Raw genomic sequence first — 25,449 nt, forward strand, 5'->3', positions numbered from 1 at the left:
TACAAATTAAGTTCAATCAACAGCATATGTGGCATAATGTTGATTACCACATAAAACATTAAAACAATTTTTTTTTTAAATATTACAGTGAGTCACTTACTATGGAAGTGAATTGGGCCAATGTTTTAGGGTTTAAAAGCAGAAATTTGAAGCTTATAATCTTATAAAAATATTGCTAGGACGCCATGCGAGAAGTAGACGTGTGAGCGGCGAGCTCCACGCACTTTGTTGATTTTTTATTATTTCTGCGTTATAATCTGGTGAGATTTGATACACCCTGCTACATATTTGCCTTTGTAGTCAATATGTCAAAAAAATCTAAATCTTTGGGCTCTGGAGATATTAAAAGACACTTACGTGTTCAAGCTGAAACCTCTGGAACTGCAGACCAGGGATTCGACTTGAATGGCACGGTGGGAGAAATTCAGCGTCAACTGTCCAACATGTTTGTGATGCTGAAGAAAGTTTATGCTGACTTACAGATCTCGCTGTAATATGTCGATCGATTATGGCGATGGAAACAAAATTGTGAGTGGCAGATGTTGAGAAGTGGGTTGATTATCTGGAGTCATCGGAGAGGGAATTATCTGATAATCCGCTAGCGACCAAAGTTGATTTGGAACACATTCTTTAAAAATAATAGAATAGGAGCCATAGGAATAACATCCGAATTGTTGGAATTCATGAGCACGGGCAGAGATGTGGTGAAATTCCTAGACGAGCTCTTCCCGAGTCAGCTCGACATAACTGACTGCAAGCTGGAAATCGAGCGAGCTTACAGAGTCCCAGCTCATAAATCTGCTGAGGGAGGCTGGCCCCAAACAATTCTGGCCAAATTTCTGAGATCATCCGAAAAACATCTTGTGTTGCGTGAGGCAAGGAGCAAAGGAAAGCTTTCTTGGAAGAATCACAAAATTTTCTTGTTCCCAGAATTTGCGAGTGTGACAAGGGAGAAACGTGATCGATTCAAGGAGTGTAAGAAACTATTGCATCAACGGAAGATCGCTTTTGCTCTAATTTTTCCAGCCAAACTGAGAATAGAAACAAAGGATGGCTGCAAAGTATTTAGAAACGAAGGATAGCCGTGAAGTATTCACGTGTCACAATCAAGCACAGTCATTCATAAATACATTGGAGTGAGTAAGCCATTTGATGTTTCCCATGTGAGTGGACTGACTCGCTGAGCTTACTCTGGCTGTCTGAGGAAGCTGGGTGCCATTTTTGTTTCTTTTTGTGTTGACTCCGCCTAGCGATTAGAGTTTGTTTTTTGGAGTGACACTCATTCAAGGTGCATTTGCCTTGACGGAAGATCACTTTTACACTGAAGTTCCTGGCCAGTGATAAGGATGGAAGCAAAATAGCTACATGCTTCTAACAAGCAAAGTCTTTTATAGAGTTGATGGAATGAGGAAATCATGGTGGGTTTCTTATTTGACCTCTGAGTTAACTCAAATCCGGGACGCCTGTTTGTTTCTTTTTGTGTTGTTCTGCCTAGCGGCTGGAGTTGTTGTTTTTTTTGGATGAACATATCTTCGGGACAGCTGTGGATAAATCTGCTTGATCTTTGTGCCAATGCCTTCTACTGGCTGGAGTTTGTTTCATAAAAATTTCTTCTGTTATGTCATTTTGCCACACAAAATTTGAGCAGAGGCACTTGAGCAATCCGTTGGCAAAGTTGTCGTGGGGGTTCTCGTAGGCGTGTATGGACTGAGTTTAGAGGGATTGACGCTGGTTGGCGTTGTCGTGCGCAGGGTTAATGCACACATTTTTTCTTTTTTCTGTTTTGACACACAATTTATCCTTTATATTATATATTTTGGCTAATATTTACATGCCTAATGCTGATGATCAGGGCTTTTTTATAGATCTTGAAAGGATGTTACAAGCCGCTGGCACACCTCATGATATAATATTGGGAGGAGACTTTAATCTATTGATGGACTCAGTCCTTGATCATAGTGAAGAAAGTGTGTAAGCCCCCTAGAGCAACATAGGCGCTTCACCGGATGTGTAAAAATCTTGATATTTGGAGACATTTGAACCCATCTGGGAGGGACTATACATTCTTTTCATCAGTCCATAAGATTTATTCTAGAACAGATTTAATTTTTATGTCTAAATATTAATTTAATCTGTTGTTGATTGCTCAATTGGAAAAATGTTAGTCTCAGATCACACCCTGGTGAGTTTAGAGGCGTTGCCATATATGGAGAAAAGAAATCGTATAGTTGGTGCTTTAATGTATCCCTTTTGCAAAATCCTGATTTTCAACAAATGAGAAAGGCTGAAATAAGTGTTTATATGGAGACCAACTGGTCCACAGGATCCTCTGTGGGAGTGGCCTGGAAGGCACTTAAGGCAGTTCTTAGGGGCCGGATCATACAATATGCCTCATTAATCAAAAAATCCAAAGCATGAGAACTCGTGGAGTTGAAAGGAAACATTAAAAGTGCAGAGGCCGAATGTTGTCTAATGGCCTCAGAGAATTGACCCGATTGAAACACAGATATAATACTATTTTGTCACAGAAAGTGGTGTTTTGGTTATTCAGGGCAAGACTTTTGACTAGATATATAAAGCAGAGAGAGTCTTTTTCAACCATTCCCTCAGTGAAATCTGCTGGTGGTGAAATTTTTACCTCTGCCATTGATATTAATAAAGCAGATAAAGAATTCTCTTGATATCTTTAGTTCCACGTTTTCGTCTACTGATGAAGATATTAGAAACTTTGTGGAACCGTTAGAACTCCCTAAATTGTCGACTGAGCAAAAAAATTATCTTGATTCTGAAATAAGCTTGGACGAGATTGACGAGGTAATTAAGGCCTTACCTTAGGCAAGGCTCCGAGGACAGATGGTTTTGCTGCTGAACTTCTTAGATCTTATGCTACAGAACTGGCTCCACTTTTGCTAAAAGTTTATACGGAATCATTAAAGAGTGGAAAGCTTCCCCCAACCATGACACAAGCCCAGATCAGTCTGATTCTTAAAAAGGACAAAGTTCCAAGCGAGTATAAGAGTTACCGTCCAATTTCCCTGATCCAGCTAGATGTACAAATTATTTTTCAAAAATTCTGGCTAATCGATTAAGTTATGACATCTACAGATCAGGTGGGGTTTATTTGTGGCCATAGCTCTTCTGATAACATTAGGCGTTTCATCAATATCATGTGGTCAATTATCAGACTCCAGTCGCTGCCATCTCACTTGATGCCAAAAAGGTATTTGATATGGTAGAATGGGATTATCTTTTTAAGATTTTGTAAAAGTATGGGTTTGGGAATACTTTAAAGATAAATGAAGTTACTTTATAGACACCCTGTAGCAGCGGTACAAATGAATGGATTATTTTACTCTGGATAGGGGCACTCGGCAGGGTTGTCCTCTTTCCCCATTATTGTTCTGTCTTGCCCTGGAACCATTAACAGCCGCGATAAAAAGGAGGATGAGATTTCCAGGGGTGATGGCGGAAGGTGTGGCACATAAGCTTCTGCTTTACGCAGATAATATTTTATTATTCGTCTCCGACTCTACTAGATCTATGCCTTGCCTCCACAGAATTATTAATTCCTTTTCCAAGTTCTCAGGATACATATTTAATTGGTCTAAATCCAAAGCTTTGGTGCTGAGAGTGTTCTGCCCAGAAACGGCTTTTCAACTGGGCACCTTTCATTGGCCCAAACAGGGCATTAAGTATTTGTGCATTTTATTCCCAGCAAATTTATTTGATTTAGAGTTAATTTTAACCTTTTAATTAAAAGGTTTTCGAGCGATGTGGGCAGGTGGGCTTCATTACATTTATCTATGATTGGAAAGGTTAATGTTATTCAATTTAATTGTAAATTTAACTTGCTACTGTCTCTCTCTGTAGATGTTCCCCTTTCTTATTTTAAACAATTTGATAGCACAGCGAAGTCCTTCATTTGGAATGGAAAGCATCCCAGGTTACATTTCAATAAGTTACATAGGTCAATTGACAAGTGTGGGCTAGGCTTACCCAAGATTTAGTCCCCTTTCTATTGGTTAGAGTGGATTGGGAGGGGGGTTGCTACACTCGGTGACCTATATGAGAGTGGCGTACGGAGATCTTTTGATAATTTGGTTCAAATTGTAAGATTCCTAGATCCCAGATCTTTAGGTTTTTACAGCTGTGCAACCTGGGAGTGGTGTACACCCGCTTAAAGCAGCAGAATCTCTGGAAATGGTGATGACTGCTTTTGGAAAAGGTCTTGAGGAATCAGTGTATTACTCCCTGTTAATTCAGAGTCTGGGGGATGGAGCCTCAACTTCTCTCGAGATTATGGGAGAAAGATTTAAACTTGGTATTGGAGGAGAGAGAGTGGGCTAGGATCCTAAAAAGCATCAAGTCTGCATCTAGAGATGCAAGGATCCGTCTGATGCAATTTAAGATTTTGCATTGGTTCTACTGGACCCCCTCTAGATTGTATAGGCTTGGTCTTAAAGACTCACCCACCTGCTGGCAATGCCAGTCAGATGATGGGGACACAACCTATGTTTTTTGGGCTTGTATTAAGATTTTGGTTGAGGATCAAGCATTTTGTGTGTGATGTATTGGACACTCGGTTTTCATTTTGTGCCAGACTGTGTATTTTGGGAGATGAAGAGGTCCTGAATATAGTAGATAAATACATGAAAAGCTAGGTCCTAACCAACGGATGATTGGCAGACAGCTAATCCATAGAGGGGATGGAAGTGAAATGATGCGCCCTCATTTTGTGAACATTTTCGAGGAGATGACTTCCAGATGGCTGGGGAACCTGTTGATTTATGGCAGAAAATGGGGCAGTTATTAGTCTCATTTGGAGGGGTCCTAGTGTGGGGCAGTGGAGGAAGACAATCTTTGTATTTAATTTAAATAGTTTTTCCCCTATATGTTGAACTGTCGTTTTTATATACTTCTGTATTTCTATTTGTGTGTCTGTTTATATATGGGCATGAAGATATTTTGTATTTGTGCATGGGGGCTGATACCAAATGCATAATTTTGTGGTTAACATTTCTGTCTTGGCATCAATAATAAAAAAAAACACTTTCATTAATTCTTGTTAAAACTCAAGTATTATTTGAGCTGTAAAGTTGTTTAAATCGTAATTTTTTGTAATTTTAGGGTTTGTTGACATTACAACGTCATGAAAACGATTATGTAAAATTGGCTATAACTTTATAAAGAAAAGGTTAGTAAGTGATTTTATCACACTAAAATCATGTTAACACTAATAATGTTTATGTCTTGTGGCTATACTTTTGTAACAGTGTTCAACGTAAAAAAATTGTCCCCATTCACTTCCATTGTAAGCGACTCACTGTAACCCAGATTTATGCTGTTTTTTTTTTAAGAAAATGTTGGTAGTAATCAACATTTAGCCACGAATGCTGTCGATTGAGCTTAACTTGTATTGAACCTGGAACATTCCTTTAAAATTAAACGAGATTAATTTTGTGTACTTGGAAGATTTATGAAGTTTGTCAGTCATTACACTTGTTCGTATGACAATAGTAAAAAAAGATTACTTTTTACAATAATTATACTTTAATTTCAATAAAAACATTAAAATAGTTTTATAGAATTGTGTGTGGAGTATATGCATGTATAAAGAATGCACTCCCACTGCAAAAGCAGCATTCTACAGCAAAGACGCGAGTGTGTTTCTCACCAGGGGTGCAGGGTCTTTCAGGCTGAGCATTCATAGGGGGATTCTCGTCCTCTGAGAAGCTGCTGTCCTGGTTAGGCTCAAAGTCCTCATCAGCAGCCATACTTTCCATCAGTTTACTGACAGCACCACCTTTCCCTCGAGCCTACGGGAGGAATTCAAGCACATTTTGACCCAATTCCTGTGACAATATGAAATCTTGAACATGGAGCCATTGTTGGTTCAGTTCTAAAGATGAGACCCATGTGCTTACTAGAGTAGAATTGATTCAGAAAAAAACTATTTATATGACTGACAAGCTCAGTTTGCGAGATGTAGTGTTTCTTGATTTAAAATGTGGCAAATACCCAGAGGAGCTTCCGCTGGGTTTTACAAGACGTGATTTATACATTAGATGAAAAACTAGCAGCAGTGGAGAGTTTTAAAATGCAGTGGAGCTTTATCTTGAGATGAAATAATGTCCAAAGAAATAAATCGGGTAGGGGATGTGGAAAAATGGATGAAGGGAGGTGGCGTTTTGCTAATTTCACTGCTTTCCTGCTGAGTGTGCAGTCTAATTAGGCTAACTGCTCCACTGCACTCTCCTCTCCCTTTCTGCTTTCCCATCTCACCTCCCTCCCTTTGGGCATGGTGTGTACAGAGGGCAGGCCCATACAGAGTGGGACTGGGGGCAAGAAGGGATGCTTCATTTAAATGCTTTTCCCAACAGGGGAGAGGGGCCTTGAGTCTGCCAAGTCTCTCGGTTTCAAATATTAATTCGGCATGCTAAGAATGTGAGTTCATGTGCAGTAATATTATTTCATGTATTTGCTGCATGTACTAACAGGCAGCAGAGTTAGGGGAGATCAACAAAAGTAGCATATTTTGTCATTATTAGCACTAGTGAAAAACTGACTGTGTTTATTTTTTGGAATGCCCAATGCCCAATGTGCTCCAAGTCCTCGTGGGGGCGTAGTGACTAGACTCAATCCGGGTGGTGGTGGACAAATCTCAGTTGCCTCCGCTTCAGAGACCGTCAATCTGCTCATCTTATCACGTGGCTTGTTGAGCAAGTTACCGCGGAAACCTAGCAGGTGTGGAGGCTTCACGCTATTCTCCGCAGCATCTACACACAACTCACCATGCTCCCCAGCGAGAACCACATTATAGCGACCACGAGCATGTTAGCCCATGTGACTCTACACTCCCTAGCAACCGGGACAATTTGGTTGGTTAGGAGACCTGACTGGAGTCACTAACTGTGTTTTTTCAATGGCAGATATCTAGAAAGCAGCGTGGTGCCTCTAACGTGTCCATGGACTTGTATGAAATGTATGAAAGTATAAGAAAAAGTATATATCTTGGGTACTGTAACTGGTTGCCATATATTTTCAGTTTCACTAGTAAATTCATTAGTTGGTCATTATAATGTCATAAAAGCTGCATATATTAAATAAGAATTTGCAAAATGTTGTTCAAGTTTTAGATAGAAAATTAGTGATGTACGATTTGTGAATGAACTGTTCTTTTGAACCACTATTTTTTAATGAACCGATTCACAAAGCTTTGGTAGATCACCCAACTGTAAGGGATGACTTGGCTTAGGAGTAAAACTGTGAAATGGCAACAATGTTGATAACAAAATGGGAACAATTAAAACGAACATTCTTACTACTGGCAACAGTATTATTTGTCATGTTCTTAATAATTTTGAAACGATAAACAACATTTGAAACAATCTATAAAATCAAAATTTACCAAATGGTGATAAACAGCAATTTTACAACAAAAACTAAACGTTAAATGCCACACAAGAACACATTTTTAGTGATGACTGGGTTGTCAAATGTTTTTTAAAGCTTTTTTTAAACAAATGCCCAAACAAACCGATTTGGTTCCCAACACTATACAGTATAGTATATCACTCCACAGGGCATGAACATTACAAAAAATTATTTCTTGATTCATAATTTAAACTACTAAAATACATAATACAATGAAGTGTTGCAAAATAGGCGAGAAAAATAAATAATTGATTACATTTCTTAACTTATTTTATTTATTTATTCACTACTTTTCCAAAACATAAAATGTTCCTCATCCATTGATGTCTGCAGGTAGATTGGAGTTGATGCAAGGGGGGACCACCATTTAAACAGCCAACCAGATAGGGTTATTGTCTGATAATAGTCTCAAAACGTTTGAATATCAGCCGATAATTGGCAATGACAGCTAACTCAAGCGATATTTACCTCTCTAGCTTTGGGCTTCATCTTGCTCTTGTGGTCTGGACAGACTGAGTGTTCTCCTGCGTTCTTAGTGGGTGTACTAGAGAGCCGTGGTGTGGGCAGACACAAGGGGGTCTCCTTAATCCTTTTCTTCTAGAACATTCACACAAGAGACAAAAGGCAAACCATCAGTACAGACATGAGTGAAAAGACTCATACAAATGCAAAACACATTCAGGCCTAGTTCTCCCAGACATTACAGCTATTCAACAACATTGGATAGGCAAGTAAACATAAATAGGCAGTCATGTACTAAGCACTAAAAAAAGATTGAGGGAGGATGCGTAGGGAGGAACAGTGATGGCTAGAAATTGTAGCCTGACAAGCGGCAGTCATGCTATTGTGTTCAACGACATGACACTCACAGCAAAAAGCTTTCTTTTCCGACAAATGTAGAGGGACACCTGCTGATATCAAGCGCTCTGGCTGTTTCCTTGCTGTTGGCACACGGGACTCAATCTACAGGTGAAACTCGAAAAATTTGAATATTGTGCAAAAGTTCATTAATTTCAGTAATTCAACTTAAAAGGTGAAACTAATATATTATATAGACTCATTACAAGCAAAGTAAGATATTTCAAGCCTTTATTTGATATAATTTTTATGATTATGGCTTACAGCTTATGAAAACCCCAAATTCAGAATCTCAGAAAATTAGAATATTACATGAAATCAATAAAAAAAAGGATTTTAAATACAGAAATGTCGGCCCTCTGAAAAGTATAATCATGCATATGTACTCAGTACTTGGTTTGGGCCCCTTTTGCATTAATTACTGCCTCAATGCGGCGTGGCATGGATGCTATCAGCCTGTGGCACTGCTGAGGTGTTATGGAAGACCAAGATGCTTCAATAGCGGCCTTCAGCTCTTCTGCATTGTTTGGTCTCATGCCTCTCATCTTTCTTCTTAGTAATGCCCCATAGATTCTCTATGGGGTTCAGGTCAGGCGAGTTTGCTGGCCAATCAAGCACAGTAATACCATGGTCATTGAACCAGGTTTTGGTACTTTTGGCAGTGTGGGCAGGTGCCAAGTCCTGCTGGAAAATGAAGTCAGCATCTCCATAAAGCTTGTCTGCTGAAGGAAGCATGAAATGCTCTAAAATGTCCCGGTAGACGGCTGCGTTGACTCTGGACTTAATAAAGCACAGTGGACCAACACCAGCCGATGACATGGCTCCCCAAACCAACACAGACTGTGGAAACTTCACACTGGACTTCAAGCATCTTGGATTGTGTGCCTCTCCATTCTTCCTCCAGACTCTGGGACCTTGGTTTCCAAATGAGATGCAAAATTTGCTCTCATCAGAAAAGAGGACTTTGGACCACTGAGCAACAGACCAGTTCTTTTTTCTTTAGCCCAGGTAAGACATTTGACATTTGAAGCCCATGTCCAGGACCCGTCTGTGTGTGGTGGCTCTTGATGCAGTAGCTCCAGCCTCAGTCCACTCCTTGTGAAGCTCCCCACACATTTGAATGGCCTTTTCCTGACAATCCTCTCCAGGCTACGGTCAACCCTGCTGCTTGTGCACCTTTTTCTTCCACACTTTTCCCTTCCACTTAACTTTCTATTAATGTGCTTTGATACAGCACTTTGAGAACATCCAACTTCTTTTGCAATTACCTTTTGAGGCTTTCCCTCCTTGTGGAGGGTGTCAATGATGGTTTTCTGCACAACTGTCAGGTCAGCAGTCTTCCCCATGATTGTGAATTCAACTGAACCAGACTGAGAGACCATTTAAAGGCTCAGGAACCCTTTGCAGGTGTTTAGCTGATTAGAGTGTGACACTTTGAGCCTACAATACTGAACCTTTTCACAATATTCAAATTTTCTGAGAATCTGAATTTGGGGTTTTCATAAGCTGTAAGCCATAATCATCAAAATTATATCAAATAAAGGCTTGAAATATCTTACTTTGCTTGTAATGAGTCTATATAATATATTAGTTTCACCTTTTAAGTTGAATTACTGAAATTAATGAACTTTTGCACGATATTCTAATTTTTCGAGTTTCACCTGTACATATATAAAACAAGGACTTACCTTGTTGGGGTCTTTCCCCTCCTTGGCTTTGGCCAGCTCCTTAGGGCTCTGCTGGGATGGTTTGGGGACCCGGGCAGGTTTGGGAGTGAATGGCAGAGGAGTTTTGTTGGACGGCAAGATAGGATTGGCCTGGGCGGCATCATGGAGGAAGATGCGTTCACTTCTCCGGCGTGTCCATTGTTCATCTTCGCTTCCGTCGGCAGTAAGGTCGAAAGTGAACTCCCGCAGGGTCTTGGGTTTCTTCGGTTTGCACCCACGCTTGCTGGGGCTGAACTCCTCACGCATGACATTAGCCGGTGGTAGGAGAGGGAGCTCTGGAGCAGACCGCTTACCATGCAAAAGAGATGGGAACTTCTTTCTTGCCTTAACATCACTCTCGGAATCAGTGAACTTGAATTCTGTACCTACAATCCACAATATATAACCTTTGGTTATTAATAAAGCATGCATATTCTTGTATACTAAATGCACTCACACATAAAAGCAATATGCAATGCATGTTTGAGTCAGTATGGTCACGCACTTCAGCTGGACAAAAACAATATTTCTGTCTTTTTTCTTAATATCACAAACAATTTAGTCAGAATGAAATTCTGTCTGATTTTTACAAAGTTGGACTAACAGAATAAGATAATGCATTGTAGCTTGACATTGTCCAGTGGGTATGCACATTAATCTGACCACAATTGGCCTTACCGTTTTATGCAAAAGACCGAGATTTGTATTTAATGGTTCCTCAGCTGATGTCCATCTTTCAATCATTCAATTATGCATTGTGTCAAGTTTACCAGTATAGACAGATGAAGACTGTTGCTCAACTATGCAAAACTAGCTTTAGCTCCATTATAATGCTGCATTTAAATGTACAGAGTGTTACTGTGTTACTGCATTTTGCATTTGTAGGGCAGAATGTGCCTTTTATGAAACACAATGTAAATACTAAACCCTCGACTAGAATTTAAAACATCTAAATCTGGTCACTCGTCATTTGTGAACTGAGAATGACAATATAAATGTGTACATATGAGAAATAAACAGGGCCAGATGTGGGAACAAAATGTTGTTGCTTGGGCGCTGTTGCTGGGTCTTGAAATAGTTAATAAAGGGGTCTATTGGCCTCCACTGGCAGGCCCACCACATGCACTGCTGGGTACCCGCTCAGGATCACAGCCCCACCTCAAAGGAAGGCCTTTCAGCATCATATTCACAGCGAGCGCATACATCGCAGCAAACAACATGAGAGGATAATGACACTCCATTCTCAAGGTGGGGCACAACTGATGGGTGTCTATATTGCATAACACCCCTACTGAGTGACTGCTCCAAGCTCAATGTGTTTTCCTCTGCCAGTACCTTTCAATTCCCCCACTCAGACAGACAGACAGACAGACAGACACACACACACACACACACACACACACACACACACACACACGACAAAAGACAGCCAATAACAATGCATCACCTTGTCACCTGGGAATTCAAGTACCATGGGCTTGAAAAAGCTGCTCTTACATTAGACAGATTACAGATAAACGTAAAAGTGTAGAAAAAAAATACATGCCACATACAATCCGTGCAGGAAGAGTACTTTCATACCGAGATGGCTCTGCCTTTCCTCTTTTTTCTTGGCTTTCTGTTTGGCCTCCAGTTGGACAATGGAGAGCGGATTGGGGACAATGGGGCTCGGGATGGCACTCGCGGCAAAACGGGCCAGTAGACCAAGTCCACTCTCTTCTACGGATGATGAACACAGCCCATCACTTTCATCAAGCTCGTAATTATCATCATCATCATCATCATCTTCATTGTCATCATCATCATCCTTGTAATCGTCTCGCTCGGTGAGATACTCTGTTAACGATTGAAAGGACAACATTTAACACGTACGCCAAAATATTTGAGGTTTAAGAACTGAATGAGCATGAATTTCCCCTATAACACAACCCATAATTTTAATAATTTATTAATAAGCACTTAGAGATAGTTCACTCAAAATTTAGAATACTCTCACCATTTACTTACCTTCATGCCAATCCAGATGTGTGACTTTTTCCTCTGCTGAACATAAATGAAGATTTTTAGAAGAATATCTCTCACATTGTGGTCCTCACAATGCAAGTCAACAGGGTCCAACACTTTTGAAGCTCAGAAAAGCACATAAAGGTAGCATAAAAGCAATCCATACTACTACAGTTTTTAATCCATGTCTTCAGAAGTGATATGATAGGTGTAGCAAGAAACAATCAATAATTAATTCCTTTTTACAGTAAATTCTACTTCCTGCCAAGTAGGTGGACATTTGCACGGAGAATGCAAATCACAAATAAAAGAAGAGGAACTCTTAAAGAACTCTTGAAATAGGAGATTTGGGGTCAAAATAGACAAATATTATTTCTCACCCATACCCATCATACCGCTTCTATAGACATGGATTTTAGAGTCTGCCTTTGTGCTTTTTGAGCTTCAAAGTTTTGGACCCTTTGGACTTGCATTGTAAGGAGCTAAAGAGCTGAGATATTTTTTCTTAAAATCTTTGTGTTTAGGGCTGAAACATTTTGTTTATGTTATCGACAACATCGACAATAAAAAATTGTCAACAAAAATTTCCATTGTCGAACAGTCGTTTGATCTCATTTAACGAAACACGAGATTAATGTAATCACTATTGATGACATGCGAGAGCAGTACACGCCTGACTGAGGAGAGGAAGAATGACACAGATCAGTCCAGATGCACTCTAAACTTTCCAAACAGCTTCAGATGATGTAGATCACAAAGTATGAGGGAATTATAATGCAAAAATACCAAATAAGTAAATACAGAAGCACTCTCGTTGTGGAATAAGTGGAGCTGCTGCTCCGCAGAATCAAAACTTGCATGTCGAGCATTTTTAAAGGAAACACTCCGATGTTCCATCTTAAATGCAGTTATATTAAATGCATTCCAGCTTTACTTAAGTTAAAATAATATGGAATCAGATCATGTAAATAACTACAAACTCAGAAACTGGCATTTCTCTGTGTGGTCAGCGCCTCTACTATGATTTGCGTGAATGTCCCAATCTAAGAGGGAGAGATTGAAACTGCATCCGGCTGATGCACATACTGCCTCGGGGACGCTCATCCCTCAAGTGCACACACTTAATGCAGATAGATTATAATGTGATGGCTCGCGACTTATTGAATCATAATATACGTCACTGTGCATTTCTCATAGCGAAGAAAATTGGCAATATGCAGCTTTATTAATATGAGAGACTTTGTTTTTTTGTGAGTTAATGATGGATGGAAGTGAACAGAAAGGTGAGAGAGGAAGTCTTCGCCCCATTATACACTGCAATAAAATACATAATTTTTTTTTCTTTGGCTTGTTTTCCAATATAAATATCAAAAACTCCTTTAAAACAACATTCAATTTCTTTAGCAACTGTACTGCAGAAGAATTTTTTTTTATCTGAGAATGTTGAATATAATATTAAAAAAATATATATTTTAAAATACCTAAAAATACTTAAAAACAAAATGCATTTACCTGAGAAGCAGCATAAAAGATAATCAGGCTTGCTTTTTGAGAGCAGATCGTATATTTTGTTTTACTGCACTCACAGAAGTATAACCAAGAGAAAAAATACACCTATATTTAAGATACATTCTCTTAAAGCAAGTCTAAATATATGTATCTTGTTTTAAGGGTTTTTAGACAACTTTAAATGGGAAAAAAGACAAAAAGACTTGATAATAGATTTTTTGCAGTGAATTTATTTACTGAATTAAACTTAATGAAAAGTATCCCCCCTCCCCCCAATTAATTCAGTGAATGTCATTTAGAGGTATTTTTAAAAGATGATTTTGTCCTCTTTATTGTTAGTAAGCACGTTTAATACAACCTTTTAAGTCGGGGCACAAGCTGAACAATCGGTTAAGAGCTACTGATTAATCGTTGCAACAATTGCAGAATAGGCGAATAATTGTCCTAATAATTGTTAAATTAGTCAATTATCAAAATAATTGTTGGTTAGCAGCCATAGTTGTATTCAGCAGGAAGAAGAAAAAAACATCTGGGAATTCTTTGGGTGGATAATCCCATTTTAAGACCGGATGAAACCAAAATTGGATTTTTGTGGCTTTTACTCCATGTCTATTAGCTTTGAAGCCATCGATATGCTGGTGCATGCCAAAAGTTGAAAACTCACTTTTAGCAGGTACATACACTTTTAAAATGTACAGTCTCTCTCTTCTGAAAATTGACAAACTACTGAATGCTCATGCTGCACTTTACACATTTTTGTCCAATCAAATGCTCTCTAGAACAGGGGTCAGCAACCTATGGTACGCAAAAGGATAATCACTGTCACGCCAGCAACGCGAGAGAGGAATGGACTTTTTTTTATGAAATTCTGCACCTGCATTCCAATCTACATCTTGATGTAATCCTTCCTCATGATCACGCAGCGTGTTTTCATGAGCTGTATGGGAGGCTAAACAATAAGTTAAATTGTGACAAGAACACAGTATGCCCAACAGACTCGTGCAGCGCACGCAAGCCATTCGCGCATCACAAGCCAGCTGCTCTTCACTTTCGGTTAATCGTGCAAGCAAACGTGCCCGCTTTGAGGTCATCAGGCTGCATGAATGGCAGCCTACATTCAGTTTCATTTGTTTCTTTTTGCTTTCAGAACAACACGTGATGTAATAAGGAAAACACCACAATTAATCCTTGAGATTTGCAACCCACCTTAAACTATGGTCACACTCAAAATGACACTAAAAGATTAATAGAAAACAAACCCACATTGTGTGATTAAAAGATCTGAGTCTATTCAAAATATATATTAAACCTGGAAATAAAGTTTTAGGATGTTACAGGTGTGATTCACTGAAAAGGGCTATATAATGTAGTTGATCAGCTTGTGTTGCGTGAATGGCTTGCACACACAGCGCGACTCTAGTCACACTTTAATGGTGTTTAACCTCCCATTCAGCTGATGAAAACACTGCATGATCACGAGGAATGATTACATCAAGATGAAGATTGGAATACAGGTGCGAAAAACATCACATAAATAAATGGCACAGCACAGCCATTGATAAGGAAAATATAAAATGGCACACCTTGTCAAAAAGATTGCCGACACCTGCTCCAGAATGCAAGTCCTAATTCATGGCTTAAATGTAACTACAGCCTATTGGCTAATTATAAAAAGGGTATGATCCTTTGATATGTCCTGCCTAAACTTCCAGTTCTAATAATAATTGCGTCAAAACCGTGCTAGTCAAGCAATTTCACGGGGTCCTTAATCCCATGCAATTAAATAAAAAATATCTTGCATGTAATAACCATCTTCTCTGTAAGTTCTAGAATTGTGGTGTGGAGCAAACCATTTAATGAAATCTGCATCGCTATTAATACTATATCACAACACCTAATGGAACTATCTGCCAGCTGCCCTCTCACTCTGGCGCTCAGGATAGCACGTTTCCCATCATACAATGCAATCTAGCACAACGAAAGCCAACTTTCTCTAGATTAATGTGCTTTTGCTCAAATACTGAGGCCCACCCACCACTACACAAGATTAACGGTGGGGGACAAAGCCTTGTTTTATGTGGGCAGCATATACTAAGCTGGGTAGGCAGGATCTTGCAAGTACAGCTTTCATACCCACAGAGCTTTAGGGCAGGATTTAAAATCAGCATGGTTGCTGGCTTGCTCCAAATTGAGAGGGGAAGGGAATGCAAAAGCCCAAACCAAATAAGAGAAGCCAGTAATGTGGCCTTGACCATTGTGCTGAATGAGCCGAATTGCTCAGGGAAAAATAGGAATAGAAATAAGCCACAAGCACTGCAGAAAGCCAAGGTTGCTTGCAGAATCCCTGACTAAGAAAGTCATCAATTATTAACAGGCTGTTCGGCACAGTGCTTGTCTGAACCGATAAAAGGGCAGAAAAATTCTCAAGGACTAACTGCAAGACAGTTGGTACCCACTTTTAGCAACTCCTCCTTTTCTCTCCATTCTCTTGAGGATGAGGGACACGTTAGGAAATGGAAACAGACACAGACACACAGGATGTTCGAGTGAGGTTGCAAGTTAACAAAGCCAGAGGTGAGTTTGTTAAAGACATGAGAGGTACAGGGTTTTTGTAGCAGACAAGAACTTTGATTTGTTATGTTGTGCAGATAAGTTTATAGACACCACAGTTTCTGACAACAGGGTTAAAATTTGAAGCATGTATGACAGCAAGCAGAGGATGTGTACAGTAAGAAGAAAGTGGAGGTACACAAAGCAGGCTCTGTGAGGACAGTCCTCCATGGATCCTGAGATTGTAGGTCTGCTCTGGGTAGAACGCCATCAAGCACTTCAGCCATGGTTATGTTCTCCTTTCTTTAATTCAACCCTACCATTTCTCAGAGGAGATAATGATTTTAGTGTATAAGTTTAAGCAGAAACATTAAAAAGTTAAAAACAGACAAAACCTGCCTTTATTAAAGAGGAAGTGTGTAATTTCTATGCCACTAGCATCATCAAAAATAATTGCAAAAATAGCGACATTTTAAACGGGTTTGGTATCCCAGAACAAACCACGCATGAATAAACCAACAAACAGCTTTTTTATACTGTAGCTGTCCCTGCACGTAAAACTGGGATAGGTGAAAATATTTTAACATTATTAACATTACAAAATTACACACTTCAGCTTTAATGGGGGAAAAAAAGGCAAAACATCCCTCTTCCTTATCCTATCTTAAAGGGAAAGTTCACCCAAAAATGCTAATTCTCTCATGATTTACTCACCCTCCTGGCATTCCGGATATGTATGACTTTGTTTCTTCTGCAGAATAGAAATTAATATTTTTAGAAGAATATTTCAGCTCTCTAGGTCCATACAATGCAAGTGAATAGGTGGCAAAATTTTGAGGCTCCAAACAAATGGTCTGCACTTACATAGCGCTTTTTTAACCTTAGCGGTATTCAAAGCGCTTTACACTGTGACTCATTCACCCATTCACATTCACACACCAATGATGGCAGAGGTAGCATGCAAGGCGCTAGCCTGCCATTGGGAGCAACTTTGGGTTCAGTGTCTTTCCCAAGGACACTTCGGCATGTGGAGTCACGTGGGCCGGGAATAGAACCGCCAACCCTGCGATTAGTGGCTCTACCACCTGAGCCACTGCCGCCACAAACAACACATAAAGGGAGCATAAAAGTAATCCATATGACTCCAGTGGTTAAATCTATATCTTCAGAAGTGATATGATAGGTGTTAGTGAGAAACAGATACATCAAGTAATTGTTTTTTTCATAATTTCTCCTCCCTGCCCAGTAGTGGGAGATATGCATGGAGAATGTGAATCACCATAAACAGAAGAATAAGAAAGTGAAAGTGAAGTGGACATTGACTGAGCAGGGAGCAGAATTTATACTAAAAGAAACGCATAAATATTGATCTGTTTCTCACCCACACCAATCATGTCACTTCTGAAGACATGGACTTAACCATCATAGTCGCCTGGAATACTTATGTTACCCTTATGAGGATTTTGGAGCTGCAAAAATGTGGAATTCATTCACTGACATTGTATGGACCTACAGAGCTGAAATATTCTTCTAAAAATCTTCTTTTGTGTTCAGCAGATAAAAGAAAGTCATACACATCTAGGATGGCATTCCAATGATGAGAATTTTCATTTTTGGGTGAACCATTCCTTACAATCTTTAGTATGACCAGTTTCTTCTCAACACAAAACACTATTGCATTATGTAGTGGCTTCTAATGGAATTGTTTTTAAATAAATACCCTGAATAAAATAAAGTGGTTATAACACACCTGCATCAAAAAATCTGGGTTCTTGAGAGAGAGAAAAAAAATCATCATCATCATAATAAATGAAAAAACAAACAAAATTTAATCTTAAACTTGAGTCGAGTCAGCCAAATCCAGACATAACCATGGCTTCTGGGCTTGAAACAGGAGGTGAGCATGTTAAAAAAGGGCATTTTCAACACCTCTTTTATTTAATCATCAAACAGTTTTTTTTTGTTTGTGTTTTGGTTCTGTAAGTGCAAGCACAAATTAGAAGAAATTATTGAGAAGTCACAGCAAAAGAGGGTGGTGGCCTACTTACAGAACAATGCTCATGGCTCAGGTGACATGGACAGTGACCTCACGCTGAACAGCTGGCTGCCCTACTCCTAGCAGCCCAGCGCTTTGCTTCTTATTTTGTTGCAGCAGGACAAGCAAATGCACAGACCGATAGACAATCAAAAGCATCATGGGTAGGAGAAGGGGTCAGAGGTGGAGGGGTAGCCAAGCAGCTGCAGGGAGAGCGCGAGCAGTCTAGAGAAGCTAGGTTGTTTATTTTTAGTAAAACCAGGGAAAACCCATTTTCCAAATATCCCAAATATACTTCGATGTTCACACATTGGAAGTTAAAATAGTGAAAATCAAATGTCTGGAACTGTAAAGGATTTATGATCTCATGTTATGGTGTACATTTTGCTTCAAAGGGCTAGTGCACCTTTTTTTCATCATTTATTAACCTTAATGTGGTTCTAATCCTTTTGCGTTCCACACATGAAAGAAATTCATACAGGTATGAAAGACTTGAGGGTAAGTAAATAATGATTGTAATTATGTTGTGTGTGTGTTGATTTAGTGAGGGTAATTTCATTACAACTTTTATATGTTTTAATGAGGACTTATGGCCCCAATTTAGGTACTGTAATATACAGTATACAGAGAAACATTAGCCCTACATCAATCTAATCACAATTTCCCAATTTTCTCATCTGGTAAATATCTGATCTCTTTAGAGAACCTAAGAACCAATTAGTTATACTTCTCAAACTCATTTGGCCTAATGAATCTCATCAGCACGGTTCATGAGTGCTGGATATATGCAGAGATGTCCTTGTGACAGCTTTTCACTGATGAAAGGGATATTTGAACAACAGGAAAATCAGGAGTGTGGAGTGTTGTAGTCTAATACTCTACAGCAAGAGATGTAGCGAGAGAGACAGAGAACACTGCGTTTGTTTACTTTCAGTAAAAATTATCTCAGCATGTTTAATAAAGCTTGGGTACCAAACTGCAATACAATTGAGAAAGAACTTTTCATACAGCCACACACATATTAATGCACAATGGCAAGACATTTCTATAAAAGTAAGCATTTAATAGGGACTCTAACAAGAGCCAATTATATTATATACAGGATGTGAGGTAGCAAATTCTGACGCAAGCATCTTAAAATGGCTTCTCAGGAAAAAAAATTATCATAACCAATGGGTCATGGTTAAAAATACAAGACATACCAAAAAACAAGAAAACCAAGGGGATTGCCCTCTCGTTTCTGTGTATAGTGAAGTATGCTTTATTAACCTTGATCAAATGAGTCCTCGGAGGAGCTGACTCCTGCCTCCTGTAGCAATAAAGCAAAGTGCTTATGTTTCCTCTCTTTGGCCGCCTGCTTGGACTTGAGTGATGATGATAACGAAGATGAAGAGGCTCTTTTGGACGAACAGCAGTTTTTCTTGGATGGAGTGCTGCACAGGCTGGTGGGGAGCTGTGGACGTGGGACTGTTCTCCCCAGCATTGAGCTGGGAGGCCAGCCATCCTTCAGAGATTCGTCGTCTTCTGAATCTGTGACTGGAGCGAATCACAAAGGCTTCAGAGGTCTATGAGTTTAAAAGCGATGAACTCAAACCTGATGAACAATTTTACTTGGGTAGTTGATGCAAATTATTCATACAATTATTTTTGTATTGCAAGCCACTCTGCAGGATGTCATATCCACATCTAATTTAAAACTTTTTTAATCATAAATATGTTTTCACATTAGAGGTGGACCGATATATCAATTTTACCAATTAATCAGCGCAGATAGTTGCTTTTTGTAACTATCTTTTATCTGCACAAATAGTTGCAAATGCAACTTATTGTTTCTCCAACTTCATATCTTAACCTCATTAAACCTTCTCTGGTGATGCATATATACACAAAACCCTTCATCTGATGAATATATAGGCTTTAAAAAGCTTAACTTTGTAAATTCTTTAATATAGAGCATTGTAACAGCCAAGTCTCCATTTCCAAATAAGAGTCAATGGTGTGTTTCGGGCTTGTTTATTGCAAAGTCCCTCATTATCCACCAAAGCTTAATTTTTTCTAGTTATAAATGGGATTTTGGTTAAACAATAAACTGCATCTGGGATTTTATTCATTTTGGACTCATGTAGCATGTCTGTGCCCATCATAGCCAGGAAAGAATAAGATTTATTTTTAGCATTCTCTAAACAGTTTTTTGTTTTTAAACTATCGGCCTATTAATGGGTTATCGGCATTTTCTACCATCTTAGTTATCGATATCAGCAAAATCCACAATCGGCCAACCTCTTTTTCACATGCAGCACCACAGCACTAGTATAAAAAAAGACAGCAGTAAACAATCACCAAGGTCACAGTGCTTTCGAAAAACAGCACAAATATATTTAGCCAAAAAGTTTCTGTTTTAAGTGCTTCGGCACAAAAACACTTCCTTAGCACACATTCAGAGAAGCCAGAATTGAAACTAAAAAATATTGACTTACTGTTAGAATAGCTGCTGATTTCTGACCTCAGTTGAGAATAAGGTGCTTTCCACTGGCCTTTCCCCTTAAGGCATGGATCTGAAGACTTGGTTTTGGTGGCAATTTTACTTTTACCTCCTTTGGAGGACTTGTGAAAGATGTCGAAATCTTTCGACAGGCTTGACTTCCCAGTCTTGACTCTCAAGTCCATGTCAGTGAGCAAGGGGATCCTGCTTCCAGAGCTCACCCTAGACTTCCCTGAGGAACAATCTGCAAACTTACAAGAGGGCTTGCCAAGTTTCACCAGCTTAGTGAGAGACAAGGCCTTGTCGAGTTTGGATGCCAACTGCTCCTGCTCGCTCACTCTGCTCTTCTTCATGCCCATTTTAGTCAACTGTTAAAAAAGCACAATGCAACATTTAGGAGGTTCAATCAATTACAGATGCATCGACAGAATGTTCTCCCAAATTTTGACCAATGAATTTCCAAGATTTTCCCAGTTGAAAAGAGCAATTTGCAGTCAATTAAATATTTTAAAACTGGGCACAACTTTTAAGATTTAATACATTTCCATGACTTTACCTGGCTTGAAATGTACAATTTTAAATTCCCCTGATATTTTCAGGACCACGGGAACCCTGATTTAGGCTTTTGCCTCGATTATATAGACTTTTTGCATGAGAACACTGTGTAGGACTTGAACCTGCATCACCCGGATAAGCGTCACAGCTCAATGTGTCTTGAGCATGTGCGCTTTCTACTGCACAACAGCTCTGACTGGAGCAAACAGCTTTGTTTGCTCAACAAAAACCCAATTGTTAGAAATACAGGAGCTAAAAATGCTTTGAAAAATTCCAGTATTTCTAGAGACCTACCTCGTGAGAGTAACTTGAAGATGCCTCTTGCTCACACCAGCTCTTTTTCTTCTTCTTCTTCTTCAATCTCAGAGCACTGCTATCTTCCTCCACATTTCTACTAAAGGGCCGAAAGCGCTTCCTCAGCACCTCACCACTCTCAGAGTCCTCAGAGTACAGCACGCTTCTGCCCAACCTGCAAAACAACACAGCCTTCAGCTTCAGGGCAAGGCTTTGTGGAGCACAGCTGGGCTCTATCGGGCTGAGCTACACACTCACTTTGCACACTTCGAGTCCAGCTTGCCGGAGGGTGGAGAGAGTGTGCACAAGCCGTGTTGCCTTTTTCGGGGACGTCCGGGGCCCCTGCGGGCCAAACTCTTGTTCCTCTCCTGCTGGAGCTGTTGATGCAGCTGACGTTTCTCTCTATAAACCACAGGGATCATAAATTACAGATTGCTTGATATTTAGTGGGAATCAAGGAGGCTGATATTACTGGAGGTAACGGACAGAGGGAAAATACAATGCTAAATGGAAATATTAAAATGCAACTAACCATATAATCGAGCATGGTAAAGAGAGCAAAATAATTAGGCTTATGAACTTTTAAAAGGGAAGAAAAAATGGTTCCCATATAATTTATTGTTGATCTTAAAGGCTGTGTATCCTATAAAACTCTACTGTATTTTGATGCAAATTCACTGGCCACTTGGTAATATAGCTAATACCAATACAATATTTGGCCTAGTGTTTGTTCATGTGTTAGGCTGATAAATCACCCTTCTGCTGTCATTGATGCATTTACTAAGCATTTCATTTTCATATTTAACTTATGTCATGTAAATATTTTCACATAATGTTGCCAATCAAATCTGAGTCCAGAAGCAAAACCAGTTGAGAAGCACCGTTATAAAGGGAGATAGGTTAAAGCAATTGGGAGACTCACTCTTTGTCTCTCCGTCTCTGCAGTTTGCCCAGCTCTCGTTGCTTTTCCTTGTAGTGCTGCTGCAGCTTGGTGAGTTTCACGCGGTAGTCCACTTCCACAGCATCCATTCCCTTCAAAGACTTAGAGAACAGCTAAAAAAAGAGAGAACAAGATTACCTAAGCTTTGACTCCTAGCCAGTTTAGTCAGAGTTAGAACAGGTGACGAAGCACCTCAGTGTTAAAGTGTTAGAAAGCTTAAAGTACTATTCCGCAAAAGCTTGCTGTGATATATAGCTTGGACTGGATTGGCTTCGCCAAAATCCCCGTGTACAATGGCAAACAAAGCTTCAATATGTAAAAACTCCTATATGTAAAAAATGTATCCACTGAAACGTCATAAATGAACAACGTAACAATTCAAACACAGGCTAGAATTTGTAAACGCTGCTAAGTGTGAAACAATAACATAGCAAGGAACTATAACATAGCAAGAATTTGTAACTAAACTAAAATTCTATCAGTAAGGATTTGTAAACGCTGCTTAAAAACTTGCTAAGATGAAGCTAAGCTAGAGCAAAACCGTTAAAATGCTTAACGTAAGAATTCTAACATAACTAGAATTTTTTATATTGTTTAGAGTAAAAATTTGAAAAGCTAGAATTTATAAATGCTGCAAAATTATAAATTCAAACATAGCAAGAATTTGTTAATACAGCAAATATAAAAATTCTAATATAGCTAGAATTCGTTAACATTGCTAAATGTTAAAATTCTAACAACCAGAATTTTAAATATTGCTTTACAACTGAATTTGTATACACTGTCGAACATAAAAATTCGAAAATTGAAAGAATATGTAAACATTGATAACTTAAAAATGATAACAAATCTAGAATTGCAACCACTGAAAAGCGTAAAATTCTAAAGCAGTTAGAAACAAATTTGAAACGTAAAAAGTCTAACATAAGTAGAATGTTAAACAGTTAACGTGAAAATTTGTACATAGTTAGAATTTTTTATTTATTCTCAATAATAATAATAATAATAATAATAATAAATTACTCAATTTCCCCAACGGGATCATCATCACTACTAGAATGTAAACATATTTCAAACTAGAAACTCACAGCAAAAAACATGCAAATTCAATGTAACAGAGAGCATAACCTCTTATGCAAAGGTTTAAAAGATGGAGAGGAAATGAGTCAGAAAAAGGCATGCATACAGGTTCATCTTTCTTCTGTCTCCAGCTGTATTTCTTGTTAGGATTGAGCTCTCGTGGGAGGCAGATGATAACCTCAGGTTGACATTCAATGGCCTCCAGGAGGACCTGCCTGCCAGCTTCCAGCAGACTCTCCAGCCCACAGAGCATTACGCCTGCACACAAACACACGATCGATACTAACATTAATTATCTCCAGGCAGCACAGGATAGCCCCACTTTCTCCAATACATCCGTAAATATGGGCGTTTTTGTGTCAGAGTGCCTTAATGGATTAGCTTATATCTATCCTAAACCACCTCACACTGCTGGAGTACACTAGATCAAACTCATTTCCTTCATCTTTCCATATCCCATCCTCTAATTGAAATAAGACTCACCGTGTGTGTTATCTCTGGGTTGCATCTGCATCTCCAGCTCTGCAATCTGGCTGAGCAGGGCCATGCCCTCCAGAGCAGTGGACTCTAGAGAACTGACGCCCAGGCAGAGCTCAGATCTAGAGCTACATGACTCTGTGAGGATGGACACGGGTCCAGCCTGCGGGAGCTCGCTGGCCGTGACCAGGGCGATCATTCCCGCCATGGGGTCTTCAGGTAGGATGAGCACTGGTGCGGAAGTGGTATGAAGGTGAGGAGGACTGTTGTACGGGAGGAATAGATCATCATGTTTGACCACCAGGTCTAGAGCATCAGGGGCAGGCTCCTGGAGCTCTACCGGTTTTAGTCTATCAGAAAGATCGAAGGGTGGGTTTTCTAGCTGGACGTCACAAGACACGTCAATGTGACTCAATGAGGGTTTGCAGGCTTGGTCTATAAGACCGACTGAGCTTTCTGCAGCTTCTGCTGTGGTGATTCTTTCAGAGTCTGTTCTTGATGTGTTGTACAACCCTGGATGGCTTGAGGAGGCCACTTCGACTTTGATAGCCTCTTTTCCATCCTGGTTTTCTTCATTCTCAGGGGTAGCTATGGATCTAGGGTGGGCCTCGGCCTCTATAGTGGTGCTAGAGTCTTGGGGCATAATTGATGCAGCACTGCTGAGCGAGTGGATGGGCCTCAGGATATCCTGTGTCAGTGTGTCTTTGTTTTCCTCCAAGCTTGGCTCTTTTTTTAATTGTGGGCTGCTATCCTCCATGGACTCTGGATCTCTGGAAACCTGCAATGGCTCCACCACTACTGGAGAACACAAGTGCCGGGGTTTGACATCTGCAGAGCTTTCCAAGTGCTTTGAGGTCTCCGCCGGCAATGGCACATCTGGTGCCAGGCCGTCAGCATCTGCAGCAGCGGCCGGTTGGAGGAGGTATGGGTAATGGCTGCCGAACGGCGCGTTATGGATTGGAATGGGTAGCCGTTAGGAATTTCTGCCAAGGAAACAGAAGCAAGAGCAGTTTGAGGGGCTTGGGGTGCTTATGCAAAGAGTAGAGGGTCTTTAGTTCCATGTGACAAAGTGACAATATGATTAATCACCCCACATGTTCTTCAGCACAGGGGCTTTATGAAAATTTCATGAACCAAATGGTCTCAGCACAAGCATCCCAAAAGCCCTTATATAAACATAGGGCAACATGCTCGTGCATACTCATACATTCAGAATGCACCATGAGCAGAAAATCCATTTTTTTCTGAGCATTGAACATTTTTAAAGGGAAATCGCTAGGGGATATGGGTACAAAAGGGCTGCTATCATAAGAAGTTTCCATTCCAGTGAAGTGGCAGCTGGTAATCCCATATGTGAGGATATTTGCAGACTGCTCATTAAGACTGCACTACCCTGTACATTCTGACATGAAGAATAGCACACTGCCTTTGATTACTGTCCTGTGTGGATTCTTGGTCCCCAACCAAACATATTTCCTTAAAAAAAAAGCACTCTGGTGATTACTGGCCATGTGTGATTAAAATT

General features: G+C 39.7%; 1 protein-coding gene across 1 annotated transcript in view; it reads right to left on the reverse strand.

Annotated features, from left to right (window-relative positions):
* Positions 1–25,449, reverse strand: part of LOC127647449 (trinucleotide repeat-containing gene 18 protein-like) — a 102,659-nt gene that overhangs the window by 16,571 nt on the left and 60,639 nt on the right. Inside the window, 12 exon segments of the mRNA XM_052131696.1 lie at positions 5,675–5,816; positions 7,903–8,031; positions 9,981–10,384; positions 11,580–11,834; positions 19,366–19,632; positions 20,574–20,946; positions 21,428–21,602; positions 21,686–21,829; positions 22,350–22,480; positions 23,554–23,705; positions 23,931–24,872; positions 24,875–24,907. Of these exon segments, the coding sequence (XP_051987656.1) occupies positions 5,675–5,816; positions 7,903–8,031; positions 9,981–10,384; positions 11,580–11,834; positions 19,366–19,632; positions 20,574–20,946; positions 21,428–21,602; positions 21,686–21,829; positions 22,350–22,480; positions 23,554–23,705; positions 23,931–24,872; positions 24,875–24,907 (3,147 nt within the window).

The sequence above is a fragment of the Xyrauchen texanus genome, chromosome 8, assembly GCF_025860055.1.
Source record: "Xyrauchen texanus isolate HMW12.3.18 chromosome 8, RBS_HiC_50CHRs, whole genome shotgun sequence".
Lineage (NCBI taxonomy): Eukaryota > Metazoa > Chordata > Actinopteri > Cypriniformes > Catostomidae > Xyrauchen > Xyrauchen texanus.